This window comes from Falco cherrug, chromosome 8 (genome assembly GCF_023634085.1).
Source record: "Falco cherrug isolate bFalChe1 chromosome 8, bFalChe1.pri, whole genome shotgun sequence".
Lineage (NCBI taxonomy): Eukaryota > Metazoa > Chordata > Aves > Falconiformes > Falconidae > Falco > Falco cherrug.
This window is the reverse complement of record NC_073704.1, coordinates 60,426,357-60,442,499: the sequence shown is the minus strand read 5'-3', so window position 1 is coordinate 60,442,499 and position 16,143 is coordinate 60,426,357. Positions and strand designations below refer to the sequence as shown.

General features: G+C 43.7%; 1 protein-coding gene and 1 long non-coding RNA gene across 2 annotated transcripts; one reads left to right on the top strand and one right to left on the bottom strand.

Moving 5' to 3' along the window:
* Nucleotides 1-2,234: 2,234 nt before the first annotated feature.
* Nucleotides 2,235-16,001, top strand: MYOT (myotilin). The gene is made up of 9 exons (XM_027807438.2): nucleotides 2,235-2,401; nucleotides 6,872-7,022; nucleotides 9,459-9,560; nucleotides 11,608-11,657; nucleotides 12,234-12,366; nucleotides 13,511-13,718; nucleotides 14,187-14,352; nucleotides 14,856-14,989; nucleotides 15,404-16,001. Exons 2-9 carry the CDS (start codon nucleotides 6,885-6,887, stop codon nucleotides 15,574-15,576), a joined length of 1,104 nt encoding a protein of 367 aa, XP_027663239.1. The 5' UTR covers nucleotides 2,235-2,401; nucleotides 6,872-6,884; the 3' UTR covers nucleotides 15,577-16,001.
* Nucleotides 11,529-15,604, bottom strand: LOC129736713 (uncharacterized). The gene is made up of 3 exons (XR_008733732.1): nucleotides 15,515-15,604; nucleotides 14,205-14,304; nucleotides 11,529-11,641 (listed from the first exon to the last, which is right to left on the bottom strand). It is a non-coding gene; the product is annotated as an uncharacterized LOC129736713 (long non-coding RNA).
* Nucleotides 16,002-16,143: the final 142 nt, after the last annotated feature.

The window sequence follows — 16,143 nt, the reverse complement described above, 5'->3', positions numbered from 1 at the left end:
GCCTATGAGCGTTTAAGTATCTTTAAAGCCCACAACATTATGGCCACGTGCTTTGAAACATCACTATGAATGGGACTCAACATTAAATGTAAATGCTGTTACCTCAAACTAAGCAATCTCTAATGAATAGCTGTAAAATAACTGTCTTGTTAGATAGATTTAGCCATATAACTCTCTCGTGTAGTGTATATGGTCGCAACTGTCTTGCCAAAGACAAAAAGAAATACCAACAAAGACAGTGATGACAGAACAAAGCTATTACTGGGAGTAACTATAAAATGAATTAAGTCCTTGTACTCTTAATTCTCCAAATTAGTCAACAGTAACAGTCACTCTACAAAAGCTAGAAAATGCAATCCTAAAAGACTGTCACTACCAGCTACTCCTTTCTAACCCCTTTATATCTGCAGCTTACAGTGTCCTCAACAGCCTTAAAGAAGCAGAACAAAATCTATAACAATTATTAACTTTATTAAAGGAACTTAATCCAAGCAAAAGAAGAGACTTCAGGCACTAAGTATACTGTCAGGTCTTTTAGGTAGTTTTCAAGAGTCCTTAATAAGTAAGCAAAACATTCTTAACTTTTTTACTAAACATTTTTTGCTGTAAGACTCAAGCAACTAGAAGAACCCAACCATACACAACAGGTCACCATTCATAGAAGGTAAAGTGAAGCAGTAAAAAAAAATGTTTCTAACACCTCACAGCACTGGCCAGAGTAATATTAAGTTACCCTAGCACAGGCTATGAGATTTATTCCTCTGCCTTTATCAGTTCAGCTTCTAGCTCTTTCAATTTTTTTCCTACCTTCTGGATCTCACGTTTTCCTGTTCCTTCTCTTTCACACAAGTTTTTTCTAGTTGCATCCAGCCTTTTAAGTGCAGAAAACTGTCCTTAAATTGATGCCTTGCAGCCAACTTCAGCTCTGAAACAAGCATACTGCACTCTCATTGAAGTCGACGGGAAGCCAGGGAGCCTGTCTGAGCCCAGAGTCCGACCTTTAACATGCCCACCGCTTCCTACAGGGCAAATGATCATGCTACAGTCACCGGTTTTTAAGTACTCGACTCTCTGTGCAAACCACACTTTTTTTTTCCCCCCCCAATCAAAAAAGCAAATAACCTCTCCAACAACTAGGGACACACTTTCTCCCTTAATCATTTCCATGAGGATGAATCTAAATAAGTTAGCACTCAATTAACACCTGCTATGTACATTTAGTTCACAGACGCTGGGCTGACGTCTGAAAACAAACACTAAAGGTAGATTAACTCTTGAAGATCGCTGTGCTGATAGTCCCACCGGTACAGTGAAGGGAGGCAAGGGAGGGACCACACAGCCGAGCTGCGGTACTTACGGGTTTGGGGTTTTTTTTTTATAGCGTGCACGTTAGGCAAGAGTTGCCAAAGTATAATTAAGATACTTAGAACGCTATAATGTTAATTTAAGACGTAATTAAGCGTTGAAGCCTTTGATTAAAGGGATACAAATCACCTAATCTGCCAGCAGGATCTATTGCTGTTCTGGTGAAGATACCCCAGTTGCATCTTTTAATCCAAGTAAATTCCTGTAATAAAAAACACAAGCAACAAAATATCAAAGAACGTTTTACCACCAACTAGATCGTATTCGTGTTACTCAGTTTACGACTCTTCAGACACTTGCAGGAGCAATGCCGCTGCTCTCGGGGAAGCTCCGTGCCAGAGGGAAGGTGCGGGTTGCACCGGGGACCGTGTGTGGCATTAAACATTTACATCTGGCTTGCAAGTATCTGTCGCCTTCAAGTACACAGCCTTAAAACGGCGGGTTATCACCAACTCGCCGGAGCCTATCAGTAAATGAATTAAAACCCAGGAATGTCGCGGGGATAACGAAGCGGCATTTAGAGACGTTTAAGCATGTGGCAGCAGTCCTTCCCCGCTGCTCCCTGTCGCCTGGTGCGGGGGAAAAAAAAACCGCTTTTCCAAAAAAACCTGCTGCAGTTTCCAAAAAAACCGAGCGCAGGCACCCACCAGCCCGGGGAGCCCCGGGGCCGGTGGGCGGCATTGCCGAGCCCCGGAGCGGCGTGGTGGGGGGAGCCGCACCGGGGGCCAGCCCAGCGGCAGGGACAGGCGGGCCTTGCCGCAGCCCAGGCGGGTGATTTGCTGACCGCGGGCACCTGCCCAAACCGAGGGGTCCGGCCCTTAAATGCCGCGTCCCCCCCGCCCGGGCCCGCGGAGACTCTTATTGTGACAGCGGTGCGGGCCGGGGCAGGCCGGGCCCGGGCAGCTGCTGGCAGCGCCTGCCCGCCGCGCCGCTTATAGCGCTACGCAGCGGGGCTGCGATGCCAGTCCGGGTCACGGAGTGACCGCCCCGTCCCAAAGCACTGGTTAGAGCCCAGGTGACAACTCCTAGGCTGTAGGTAAGGCGCTGCGTTTGGGGGTTTTGGTTCCACGTCACCTCGTACTCCGAGGCTGGTGAGGGAGCCGGCAGGAGAGGCCGCAAGGCGCCGGGCGGTGCGGAGGTGGAAACGCACCGTCAGGTGTGTCACAGGTAGCGTGGGAGGCAACGAAGGAAGAACAAAGCGTTTTTTTTAAAAAGCGGAGTGTCTCTGTTAGTACTTACTGTTTTTGTCTTCTATGGTCAAAAGTCTCTTTGGATTTATTTTAGTTTTCTCACCCCAATCATGGTGGAATGATTGGAGGGAAACATAACTTAGCCCTTGCTAAAGTGACAAGTGAATCTGTGCAGTGTGTCGTGGTTTAAGTCCAGTATTCTAGAAAGCAAAGTAGATGCTGGCTTCTGAGCACAGCCTGTAGGTAAAATGAATGAATCTGTACACAGGCAGCGATATAAAAATGGTACAAAACCAAGATTCAATGAGTTTTCTGCACCACTGAGTGAGAACATAGTGTGGATGTGCTCCAAAAATTTGAGCCAGCTTCAAATTCCAAGAGCACGACAAGGGAAAAGTTAGGGATTTTTTTACTAGAAAACCTCTGTTTATGTACAGCTAATTTACAACCAATATTGATAATTACCTTTAGGAAATGAAAGCTTTGAATCTTTAAAAGGAGAGCAATGCCTTCGGTTCATCTTCCTCCCCAGGGGAATTTATGACCTCCTGGAGCCCTTCTTTGAGCTCTCCAATGAAAGGAATACAATATACTGTGTATATATAGCAGCAAAACAGCTGACCTCAGTGGGGCAAGATTACAATTTTTTCCAGCACATGTAACTGTGTGGATTTATATTCTCAATTTTTATTAGTAGCTTTACGTTTATTTTGGGGGGTTAGTTATTTATCCTGGAGCTGAAGTTGCTTGTCAGTTTTAACAAGCTTGCTCAGTTCGCTCTAATGAAACTTTCCTGGGGTTTGAGCTGATGGAAAGCCTGGTTTAGATATCAAGGACCTGCAAAATAAATGCAGAAGCTCTGAGCAGCTCAGCTGGCCCTGCTTTATCCTGCAGCTATGTCGCTCTGGCAATTACTAGCCCTAACAGCAAATCTTGGGAAATCACTTCAAATGGAGAAGCACAGTCCTTGCCACTCCAATCCCAAATCTCAACTGGATATGAAAAGCTCTGAATTCAAAATCCATTAGAGAAGAAATCAGGATGCTTAGTTTCAAAGGTTTAATTTTAGGCTTAAAAGAAAGTGGAAGCTGTTTTATGCTTCCCTGTGATGTAAGGAATTTCTGGGCACAAATAGCCAATTCTCTGAGTAATAGTGCATTTAGTATTTTGACAGGGCACAAAACTGCAGGATCCAGAGGTCTTTAGTTAAGATGATATGTGGCAAATTACCTTGCTTAGCAGTAGTATCTACGGTTATCTGTAGACTTATGCAGGTGGTGGCTCGTCTCAATAAACCAATTGCTACTTCTTTCGGAATTTACTGGGCTCTTACACATAACGTAGCTGCAGTGAGCACTGCACCTGAGTCTGATAGAGTGCATGACTTGTTATTGTCACCCAAAATGTTCATACACTCTGGAATAGTTCTAATCAATCTTAAATGTCTTTACTTCAAGCTCAAGCTTTAACTGTCAGTTGCCTGAACTTCATACTCTGGATTGCTAATGACTGCTCACAACGCAGTATTTTTGTGATTCAAATGGTGACGTACAACTTATTTTATCTGTGTTGTCTTCCTTAAGGGAAAATCCACACCAAGAAAGCCTCTATTCTGCAAGGCAAGGGTTCCATTCTATCCAGGAGCCCAGCCAAGAAAGCTTTCGTGGCCTACCACCTAATTTTTACCAGCCACCTATCCAAAGCCAATTATCACCAACAACAACCCAGGACAGCCGTGAAACCTCTCCTATGAGTGTCCCTAATTTCCCATCTGTTTCCTCTATGTGCCAACCAACCATGTTTAACTACGAACGTCCAAAACATTTTATCCAGTCTAAGAATGTGTGTCAAGGGCAACAGCAGCCTCCTGGACCCACAGCCTCTACAGAGTCAAGCAGACAAATCAAACAGTCCTCCATCCTAATACAGCCTCGTAACCCAAGCGGGCAGAAATTCTCCTCCTCGTCATCGCTGAGCTCTTCAATCACACTCTCCTCACCTTCCTGTAGTGCCCCTAAGGAATCCACATATCCCGTCACACCTGCATCTGCACAGTCTCCTGCTAGCTCATCATCTGGGCAACGGCTTATATCCATGCCTAACCAACCCCCCGCAGCATTCCTGTGCTCAGTGCTACCCTCGCAGCCCGACTATAACAGCCAAACTCCTTCTCCTATGGAACCTCAGTAAGTACATACAGGCTTCTAACCTCCCCTTGCTTTCCTCTGACCTGGCCTCTCCTGTGCACTGACCATCCCAAATCCAACTGTCCGGTGAAACAACCTGCTTGGCCGAAGCCAATGGTACAATTCCCATTGACTTCTGATGTTTGAGGCAGGACTCTGCATGAATCGGGTTAGGAGGCTGAGCACTTGCCCTTGGTGTCTGTGTGGGAGAGATGGGTGTCCACCAGGAATTACACTGCACAGCAGTCATGTCGCAGGCTGTTGTGCAGGGTTTCTGCAGTCAGTTGGAACAGTTCAGTTTGATTTGATGGAAATCTCTTATTTAAGTGTATTCAGAACAGAAGATGGACACCCATCTCAAATTAATTTCTCTCAGCAAACAGGGAGGCAGAGGGAAGGCAGTATTTCCCACATATAAGCAACTTTAAGATTCTTAGTAAGTCTCAGCAGTATTTTTCAGGTTCCACATCATGATGAGACTCTACACTCACCTACAATACTGTTTTCGTTAATTATACGCACTAACAGAAAGGCAGCCACCTGAAATTTTTACCCCTTCGGACCAAAGACTAAATTCTTTCCTGAATATGTATTATATCATTTTGCCTTTGGGCTGCAATCCAAATATCTCCCAAGGTCAGTGAGATCTCAAAGGGAGCTGGGTTCTGCCTTCTCACCAACTTGTATTCCTGCCAATATTAGCTGGAAGTCCTGGGGAAAGTCAGTGTAGAATATGCCTCAAATACTCAGCTGAGGATATTAGAAAGCTGATAGGGGCAGGAGGGTCCTGCTGGCTTGGATATAAATTCAGGTTTAAGAGTCAGTTTGTATTCAGGAAACCTGAATGTTTCTGGGGTTTGTCTGAATCACAGCACTGTGGGAAGCAGAAAGGTAAGACAGGGGGTAGCTGGGGCACTCAGGAACATTTCTTAAAGTATGGAAGGAGTGTGTGTGGGTTAGGGAAGCATCTGGAGTAACCACTCTGCTTTGTGTATGTAGCGTGGCGTTGTTTGTTTTCATAGCGAAGGGCTTTGGTGCCTCACTATGCTTTTCATATAAGCTGCTCTTAAATGCAATATCCTGTGAAGTAAGGAATTACTTTCCTAATCATGCTACAAATGGGCAAATGGGGACATGAGACATATTAACCTGTTGGGCAAATTATTAAAGTTTTTAAAGTTATAACTTGGGCAAGTTAAGTCCAAGCAGTGCTGGGAATATGTACCAGAATTATAACCCTTCTAGCATATTCTAATCAGCAGAACAAATTCCCAAGCAACAGGAGGAAGAGGATTTTGAATAGAAATAATAGCTGAACACAACTGCAGCATATGAGGCCCCACTGCGTGTAATAAACCAGGTTAGATCCTGCCAGCAGAGTGCTGTGACCTCTAGCAGACCTTTGCAACCCGTTTTGAGGGATGCTTCTCTTCTCCTAGCGTTTTTCAGAATAAAGTCTACTGTCTAACTCCAAGACTTGATTGTGTCTCTTGACTATGGATTACAGGAGCAGGCTATGTGGGGAGCTGCAGCAAGGGCAACTAAAGACCCAGCCTGGCTTGGGATAAGCTCGGCTATTGAACATCTGGACAGAAATGCTATATGAAGTTACTTTCTGGGGCCAAGAAGAGGACAGCTAGTAAGCTATTTGTTGATACCTAATCAACTTAGTCTGTGATCTTGCCCTGGATTTGAGGCACCCAGGTCTTTTTTAACAATTGAAATTTGAAAGGAATGCAGTTTTTGAGGGAGAACTTGCTCCCGGACAGACTCACATTGCTCAGTGGAGTTAGTGGCTCCCTCAAAACACTGCTGGCCTTACTGCACACATCTGAGTCAGGGCAAGGGCCACTGCAGGGTGTAGGGATGCTGAACTGCGACCCACAGCGAACTGCTGGGACCGTTGTGGGAGGACATGCAATGACTTGGCTAGACTATGGTGCTTCCCCTTAAGTTTTTGATGCTCAATTACACCACCTAGCCTATCTATCTCCCAAATGCTTTATGGGTTCATTTGTACCACGGTTTCTAGGTAGCAGGTTCACATTTTTGTGTACATTCTATGAAGCTGTAGCAAACAGTCAAGCAGGCCTACAGGAATAACTTTGTTTTCTCTTCCTGCATGAGTAGTTACTCACAACCAATGTATAACAAACAAGCTAGCATCAACTCTATGCAGAAGACATCAGACCAAGAAATGCGAGGAACAAAAGAGGCCCTCATTCAGGACTTGGAAAAGAAACTCCGATGCAAAGACAACCTCCTCCAGAATGGCAACCAGGTAAGGGAAACCTGCTGACTAAAGAACCAGTTTGCTCTGACTCTCAGTAGTGCAAGCAGGCGTGCAGAGACCAGTTGTAGCGCCCCAGAGGCTGGAGCCTCCAAACTGAGCTGAAAGCAGAAGGAAATGCAGGAGCAACACTATCCAAACACCTTTACTCAGAACCGCAACAAATCCCAGCAAGAATTCTTTGAGCCATTTATGACTAGAATATTTTCTTAGTGTGAAGTGGATGAATTTTTTCCATTAGAAACGCAAAAAAAATATCTCTTCCAACAGTGACACCATTTGTAATCACGGCTCAGGGCTGGTGCAAAAGGTGTGGTTCTGAAAGATTTACATCCAGCCCCTTTGTTTCCCAGCACCCTCTTTACAGCTATTTTTGCTATTAGAATGTGAATAGTGGTACTGGTGGGCCAGGCTGAGCTCAGCTCTGAGAAGGCCCTTCCCAGAAGAAGAGCAGCACAAGGCTAGTGCATGATGAAAGCTGGCCTGAATGTGTGGCGAGAGAGTCACTGTAAGTCTGGCTGTAGGCATCTACTGTGGCAACTGAACGTCTGCATCTCCTGTGACTTCAGCAAGGGACGTACTGATTTCTGAAAGCCATCTGATGCAGCAAGATGGTTTTGAGCTGCTATTGCCTTTCTGTCTTATCCTACCTTTTGGCCAGCACACACCATTCACGGTGTCTTTGAATTTGTGCAATCAAATAACAAGGCTAGGGTTGGGAGAAAAGTACACGTTTAGAGCCAAGGTACAAACTTGAACTCTCTGCTGGGGATCCTGCTGAAGATCACATCCACAGATAACTAGAAACCCAAGGAAAATCCCTCAGTTCTCCACACACAATTTCACCCTGGCTTTCAATGCTGGGGTTAATAAACCACCCCAAATCACTAGAAACATGGAGAAGTACTAACACTTGAAAGCTCATTCTAGAGACCATCACCACATCTGGTAAACCTCTTTGATTTCTTTTTATATGAACAACAACAAATCAAAGAAATTACATTAGCTTTTATCATAAAGTCTGTCTCCTATACGAAGGTCTTTTAGTCTCAGTACTTATTTATTCTGCAGAGTGACAAAATACAATCCCCTCTACCAAGAAATCCAAATCTGGGAGAAAAAATTGCTTACCGGTAGGGAAGCACATTACAGCAAGCTAGAGCAAGCAGGTCTCTAATGTGGGAATCTTCCTGCTGGCTGGAGACAGACTGGTAAAAGCCCAGTATTTATAGTCTCAATCTTCTTTCCCCTGCAGTAGAAAGGAGTTTTTCCATTACTATCAGTGGGAACAACAGGTTTGTGTAATTTTAAATATTGAAGGAAAAATTGCATTAGGTCAAATCTGACTTAATGTGTCCCTAACAGGAATGTCCTATGTGCTGTAAGAAAGTTTGCCATTGCAAGCCGGCTTTTCTTCCCATAGGAAGCCAGGCTAAAAATAAGGCTTATGCAATGGCCACTCTGTCCTCTTCCCCTTGTCCTCCAACAACATCTGAACCAGCTAGCCAATCTCAACCACACTTGATACAGCTGTAACAACCTCAGGGATATTCAGCTCTCCTCTCACAGGTTTTACAAAAGGTCTCTGGCTCTCTTCTAAAGAAAAGCCCCACACACTTCCCCAAACCCCCATCTACCCAGAAGTAGCCACATACTTGTCCCGTACACAGAGCTTGTCCTCCCGCCACAAAATCCAAACCCAAGGTAAACTTTGTGGGAAGCAAAGGGTTAGATATTCTGGTGCTCAGGGGACTCACACACACTTCTGAAGTAACCCAACTGACAGAACTTGAATTTAACTCTGCTCACATTTATCCCCGTGTGCTGCGTCCATATTGTAGGAACTTAGGTTACATGACTGAAATGCATTCTTGCCTCCTCTCAAGGTAGCATGCAGCATTTTGTAAGGTGGCTATTGCGCTGGCATAAACTTCCATTGGGCTTTCAGAGTAGTGGTGCTCCTCTCTGGCTGTGTCTGCTGCTGGTGTGGCTCTTGCTTTTTTAGGAGTCTAGCATCCATCATGCCTCTAGCTCCTGAAGTAAATCCACAGCTGAATGACTTGGGAAGTTTTCCCAGCACTGACAGAAAGGTACCCTGGGACTTACTCTGGCTTCTGAGATAATGCCATCAGTTACCCATAAATAATCCCAGTGGAGAAAGAGGAGGAGTGGAAGGCCACAGATGGCATTAGGGAGGCTTTGATGAACAGGCAGATTAATCTTTTATGCATTTCAGCACTGTATATATTGAGGATGACTTCAGTAGGCATCACAGACTGCAAACCCTCTGAAACAGACATGGTGTCTATTCAGCCGCTGCTTTTATTGACAACACCCTGAATTTGTGGCATATTAATGTGCTCTCACAAGCTGATCTGGAATAGTAAATGGACTTCTGACTAGAATTCCTCTCCACTCTGCTTTAAGCGATTAACTTATGAAGAAAGAATGGCTCGTAGACTGCTGGGACCAGTAAATGCTGCATCTGTGCTGGAAACACAAAGTGAAGACAACATGCAGAACACACAGGTAAACGGGGACCTGTCTCTAGAACAATGACTCCCTCATGATTGTGCTGTGACCTGCTTGTACCTGAACGGGCAAGAGAGATGGGGGTTATTTGGTTTCAGTGCAGGGGAGGGAAGGGCACTGCTCTCACTGGCAGAGCTCTGCACAGTACGGATTTGGGGTCGGGTTTTTTTCGGTGGTGGGGGGTGGCACAGTGGGGTGGAATTTAAGCACCATCCCCTTGCTGGGCCTGATCTGTAGGAATGACCTCTCCAGGGAGGAATTACAACAGCTGCTGCACAGCACATTACACCCTGCCTGTGACAGGCAGGGAGCAGCACAGCGAGGGATACAGGTACCCATGCCCCAACAGCCTGAGTTCAGACTTGGCCAGGACAGCAAGATTTACACCTGTCACTGTTTGGAACAAGTGACATTGACTGTCATAGGTCAGGGCATTGGGGTGTGATCGGTTGGGTTTTAGCCCTTCCAGGGGCCTGTGATCATTAAGAGAAGGCAAAGCAGTTATTTTAGCAGTCCACAGGCTGATAGACAAGAGTCTATTACTACTGGCATTTTCAAAAGCATTCTAGTTGGAGACTTGCATCATTCATTGGTTATTCAGGTCAGTTAAAAGCTCTTTTTGGCACTTCTGTGTTCAAAGTTAGTGGAAACATCTGTGATGTGGCACTGGGTTCCTGTGCAGCCAAAGGAAACATACCTCTGGCTGCACACATGCAGAGAGCCAGCAGGCTGGCATGCACCTTCCAAAGTGCAGTTAGCAAAACACTTTGACACAAGAGACACTTAAAATCACAGCAAGGGAGGAATACACAATTTGAGCTATTTCTTCACAACAATCACCTGACAACAGCAGGCAAGAAAGGAACATTATGGATGTCAGAAAGCAAGGGAAGCCGCAGCTTTTGCAGAGAACAAGGAAACATTCAGTCAAAACAGGATGACTGGTAATATTTCAGGGTGTATGAAATACTGCATAAAAAGGAGTATTGGAAGGAGAGATTGACTTAGATTTGGGAGATCTTATTTCCATTGCAGTCTTACTTTTAAATAATGCAGTCACTGATTCATTCAGCCTCCTGATTCCTCAGGAACTTAACTACACAGTCAGTCTATATAAGAGACCATTGGAATTATCATCAACTTCATTACTACAGCGTCAATTCACAAGTCAAACAATAATTGTACAGAACTTGTGTAAATGAGCAGATACAAGCAGTTGCCTTTGGACTCATCATTGAACTCAGTCCAGCAAAACTCTCATTCATGTAATGCTTCCCCTGAACTGAAGACTGCTTCTGTGCTTGAAGTTTAAATCCAGGCTTAAATGTTCCACAGGACTGGGCTACAGAGCACAGAACAAGCATCATAATGGCTCGATGCAAACACCCCAGAAATTTCCACATAATGTTTCCTCTATCTGACTCAATTGCTAAAATGAGTCACTGGTAATAAATTCTGCCTGCATTTTCCAAACATCCAAGTTCCTAGCAGGAATCAATCCTAGGTACTTTAGCAGATTTACTCATGTGATTGTGGAGTTGTCAGTGAGCTTAGCTGGTGCTGTGATCTAGAAAGAAAAATATTTTCCAGCTCAGCATGTGTCCATTGCTATTGGTACCATATTTAAGTGGGCACAATACAGTGCTCTTGCCAGCCATTCCACTTCTATTCCTGCTATAGGGAAGGACACTGTGTACTTAGTTCTCATTTTAGATACTGTCAGTAGTACTACCCTCTCTAACAAAGGTTACTGGCTGGCCCAAAGCCTTGTATGTGAAACAAAACTGCTGCACCTATCACCTGTGCAGAGTGATGAGAAGTTGTGCTGTTCTATTAATAGTACTTGTTACTATCATGGCAAAGCCTGGGGTGAAAACAGTGTATTAGCTCCTGACGCAAGTTCATTTACCTCCCATCCCAATGACTTCTGAAGTATTCCATTTGCTTTTAAGCAGCAGTCAGTATATGAACTCGAAATGGCTTTTTGTTCAGTTTATAGATGAAACCTTCTCTCTCAGTTATCTCTCTTCTTTCTCTTTCCAAGCACCAGAATGCAGAAAACATCAGGCTGCAGGTTCCTACAACACACGTAAGGTAATGCATAAACTTCTGCTGCGCTACTCTTCAAGACCTTATTTCAAATGTTTCTATATAATGTTAGTTTTACTTCACTACTTATTGCTTTTTGTAAAGTAGTAATTACTAAATTCATTCACTTCCTTTCAATTAAAACACTACCACTTGTGGATGGTTGATGATGCCTCTGATGTGAATCCAGTCAATTCTAAGCATAACACTAGAGGTATAAAGATCCCATCTACCTAGGGCAAACATGCTTCGTATCCTAGAAGATTAATTCTAGTCAGAGCAAGGTCTGACACTGTAAATGATGAAACAGCGTGGTGAAACATGGCCTACATTGCTCTTGTAAATTCTTTTGGATATCAGGCCAAAGATGAAGGTTTCGTATGTTGTGCTTCTGTGTCGAATTGAACAACTTGAGCAAGATAAGTGGCTGATCAAAACCCGTGCCTTACAGCTGAAAAACAAGCCAGAACTGTAGTGTTGGATTTCTAAATGCATTGAGGGACTTTACCTGCAATCGTTGCTTCAATGTCATTTGTGCTACAGTAACTTTTACACAACTAACTGTTTCTGTCTGCTTTTTAGGAGCAGGCCGTCCTCAAGAGGAGATGAACATGGACATGACTCAATCCAGGAAAAGTTTTTTCAGCCACGTTTTACACAAGTGCCTGAAGACGTGATTATTGAAGAGGGGAGATTCTGCAGGCTCGACTTTAAAGTAATACCAGCCTTTCACTTTCAGTTCCATTAGCTTTGTGGGGTGTCTGGCATAAAGAGAGGTCTCTGAGCTGCAGTACCTTTGCACTTTAATAAGCCAGAGCACTGGTTCAGGGTCTCTGCAGATGGTGCAGGGTCTCCCCACATTGTAAACCAAAAAATAGGAGACGGCTAAATGTTTCACCGTTTCCCCTTGGAAAATGTAAACAGAATTAGCTACATGAGAATATGGTTAAAGCTAAATGGTAAATGTCTATATAGTAAATATGGATGACCACAGAACACTTTCTAGACCTTATTGGGATGAATGAATATTAAGGCCCTGCTGAAAGAAGGCATTTTGGGAGGAAACCTTGTGCTTTGGACTGGGACTCCACTGACTTCAGTGGACACATGGCCTGTTTAGGACTAGCCTGCCTTTAATGAGTCTTCTCTGAGGTAACTGCAGCCTTGCTGGAGCAGACATTCCGGCAAGGAAATGCCCTAATTACCAAAAAAAAAAAAAAAAAAAGCCAGTATGGCCTGAAACTGCATGGCAATTGCACCAACCCTAGGGTAAGGAAGAACCTAGGTATTCTGCACATGCAGCTTCACTGCAAAGGGTGTTTGATGATTGTGGTTTGGCTTGGGTTTTCCTAATCACATCCAATCTCTTTCCTTAAGTAAACTCTTGCCGACTTAAGCATGACTTTTAGCCATTTTGCTGCAAATTGTTTAACTTCTGAATGTCATGGACAACCTGGAGCATGCCTGAAGGACAGTTTATTTACATATTTATTACTATCAAAACAGCATGGATGTCAGTACTGCTGACAGTGCTAGCTGTGGGACTAAAAGGGTGCGTTCCCCCCTCTATGAACGCACAATGAGTATCTTTGACTTAATCAAAACTGTCTAACAAGATTGAAACAACAGGGGGTTGCAGGAACAGCATCTACTGTCTTGTAGCTAAATCTCATCTTTCCATGGCATTTCATGAGCCTTCCTCTCTGTGCAATACCACATTAATATTCAAAACTAGGCAAGACTGTAAAATTTTGCAGTAGGATCATGATTTGATCACCTATCAGCATCAAACTCCCTATAGCACTGAAGGGCTTTTATTATCTCAAAGCTGTTTAACTCTGCTTTCCTTTCCTTCACAGGTTAGTGGGCTGCCAACTCCAGACGTGATGTGGTATCAGAATGGAAGGATGGTTCATCAAGATCAGTTCCACAAAATGATAGTGTCAGAAAAGGGATTCCACTCATTTATTTTTGAAGCAGTCAAATCATCAGATGCAGGGACATATGAATGTGTGGCTGTCAACCGTGCAGGAGAAGCATCTTTCGCAGTAAAAGTGGAAGTAATTGGTAAGACTGAGAGCACTGATAATCACCTGGCCACATATGGAAACTCTCAGCAATCTAACACCTTCCTCCATGTGTTTGGGACATAAAACAAATAAGAAGCAGAGGCAGATTGCCAGATATTCAGGCTCAAACGATAACAAACACCCTACCTTTTCCAAGGCTATTTTAATACATACATCTGGGAGGCCATATTTCTTCAAAGCACTTCTAGCAGGATATTTAGAAGTAGTGGGATGTCCAGAATTTGGGAGTTATTAATCTCCCAGGATTGATAACATATGTTGATTGACTCTCCTTCTAAAGCAGCTTGTGTCTAGTATAGCCTTATGCTTACGGGAATTGCCTGCAGCCTAAGGAGTTGCAGTAAGGAATGTGTGCCCTCCTGAATTCTGAAATCTTAAAAACCAAGCCTGATATTAGCATTCAATACTTACAATAACTTCTCCTTATCTTTCCTCTTTAATTTAGCAAAAGAACATCACACACCTCCAACTTTCATCTTCAAGCCACAAAGCAAAAAGGTTTTTGAAGGAGATACAGCCAGACTCGAATGCCAGATCTCTGCTATCCCAACACCCCGGATTTACTGGAAAAGAAACAACGAAATGGTACAATATAATACAGATCGAATAAGGTATCCTACTAATGAGTTGGCCATTGGTGTGTTGGAAAAAAAATAACCAGTATTTGTTAAGTCAAATTTCAATTGGCTGGATTCTAAAAGCAGCAGGCTGGAAAGCTAGATCTGCCTCTCCTTTATGGCACGTGGTGAACATGTGCTGGACAAGCATGATGCTTAGAGTCCTGTTTTGAGGGTACAGAGAGAAAACCGTGACCAGGTGCCACTGAATTCTAGCAGCAGTTACAAGGCACACAGAGAAGCATGACTTTAGGACTGAAACGTGCAATGCATTCATCATGCTCTGAGGTTCTGGGGCTACAGAAGGACCTTGATGCCACCTGAATGGTATCATAATGTGAATCACTGGTAACACAAATGCAGTTTTTATGTCTAAATATTTTGCAGTGCCCTGCAAGGGCTTTCTCAGCTCCTCAGCATGTAAACTGACTCTGATTTCAATGCCGTCTTTCCTTCCCCTTCCAAGCACTTAACATGTAAACACCTTCATTTTTCAGCTTGTTACATGACAATACTGGAAGGATTTGCCTCCTGATTCATAATGCAAACAAGAAAGATGCTGGCTGGTACACTGTATCTGCTGTCAATGGAGCAGGTGTGGCCACGTGCCATGCCAGGCTGGAGGTTGCAAGTAAGTACCACATCACGGTGCCACAACTGAAACTGCCACTGGCACTTGAGAGTCAGAACAGACCCTCAAAACTAACCTAATGAACCCTAGACCACTGGGAGGGTTTCTTTCCAGAGCTACAGAACTAGACAAAAAGTCTCTGGGGAAAAACTCTTTTGTTGAATACCAAGACACTGTGATGTGTCTTTGCACACTATCTTTTTGCACACCACTTGTCTGCACTGTTTAAAGACTACAGTTTGATTGATACCAAGCAGGAGGGTGAATATAAATCTCTGGTGTCTGAGATATGGGCTTATCTGTTAAATTCTTCCTAAGGGTTTGCTGGTTGAAGATAAAAAGCAATTAGGTTGCTCTACCATGGGTCTTTCCATGGTCTGGGAAACACTGAAAAAGGCTATTTTTCTCTTCTAGCACATGCAAACAAGCCAATTCCAGCCCCAAAGCAGTTACGGGTTCGACCAACTTTTAGCAAGTATTTGGCACTCAATGGAAGAGGACTGGATGTGAAACAAGCTTTCTCACCAGAAGGAGAGTTTCAGCGTTTGGCTGAGCAGTCTGGACTGTATGAAAGTGATGAACTTTAACTGGAAATGAAGAGGAAAACTCACACCTGTAAGAGACAATTACAGCATAGATGCAGTTAACTGGTGATTGCTCTAATTAGCAAAATACCCATCTACATATTTTTACTTTGACTCTTGCACATTCAGCTGTTCCCATTTTACTATGTTAGGTTTTATTTATATGGTTTGGTGACTATAACCATTTACTGAGTATTGTATTTTAACTATAAAGCCGAAGAAAGCAGGCTAATTAGTTCTCACAAGTGTGGGTGGTTTTGGTTTCACCTGTGCTTGGTTACATGCTAAAGTAGATTGGTTTGTACTGCTTCTCTAATATCGCTCTTGATAGTATCAGAAGTCTGTACTGTCTGAATACTAAAACCAAATAGACTAGAGTGTTTTTATGAAAATAAATTTAAGGTAAATAAAATTTTAAATAACCAACATCAGCTGTGACTCTTCCTTGATCTGTTAAAACCAGCTTATGGATGTCTGGCATTAGCTGCAGCCTGGCAAAGATGGATTCTTCTTACTAAGTCTGCTTCCCCAATTGTTTGTCATCTGATAGCTGTAAGCTATGTAGCACAA

Coding starts and splice junctions, on each gene's coding strand:
- MYOT (XM_027807438.2), top strand. CDS start 6,885: ATGTATAACAAACAAGCTAGCATCAACTCTATGCAGAAGACATCAGAC. Junction 9,561..11,607: donor ACAACATGCAGAACACACAG/GTAAACGGGGAC, acceptor TCTCTTTCCAAG/CACCAGAATGCAGAAAACAT. Junction 13,719..14,186: donor AGTAAAAGTGGAAGTAATTG/GTAAGACTGAGA, acceptor TCTTTAATTTAG/CAAAAGAACATCACACACCT.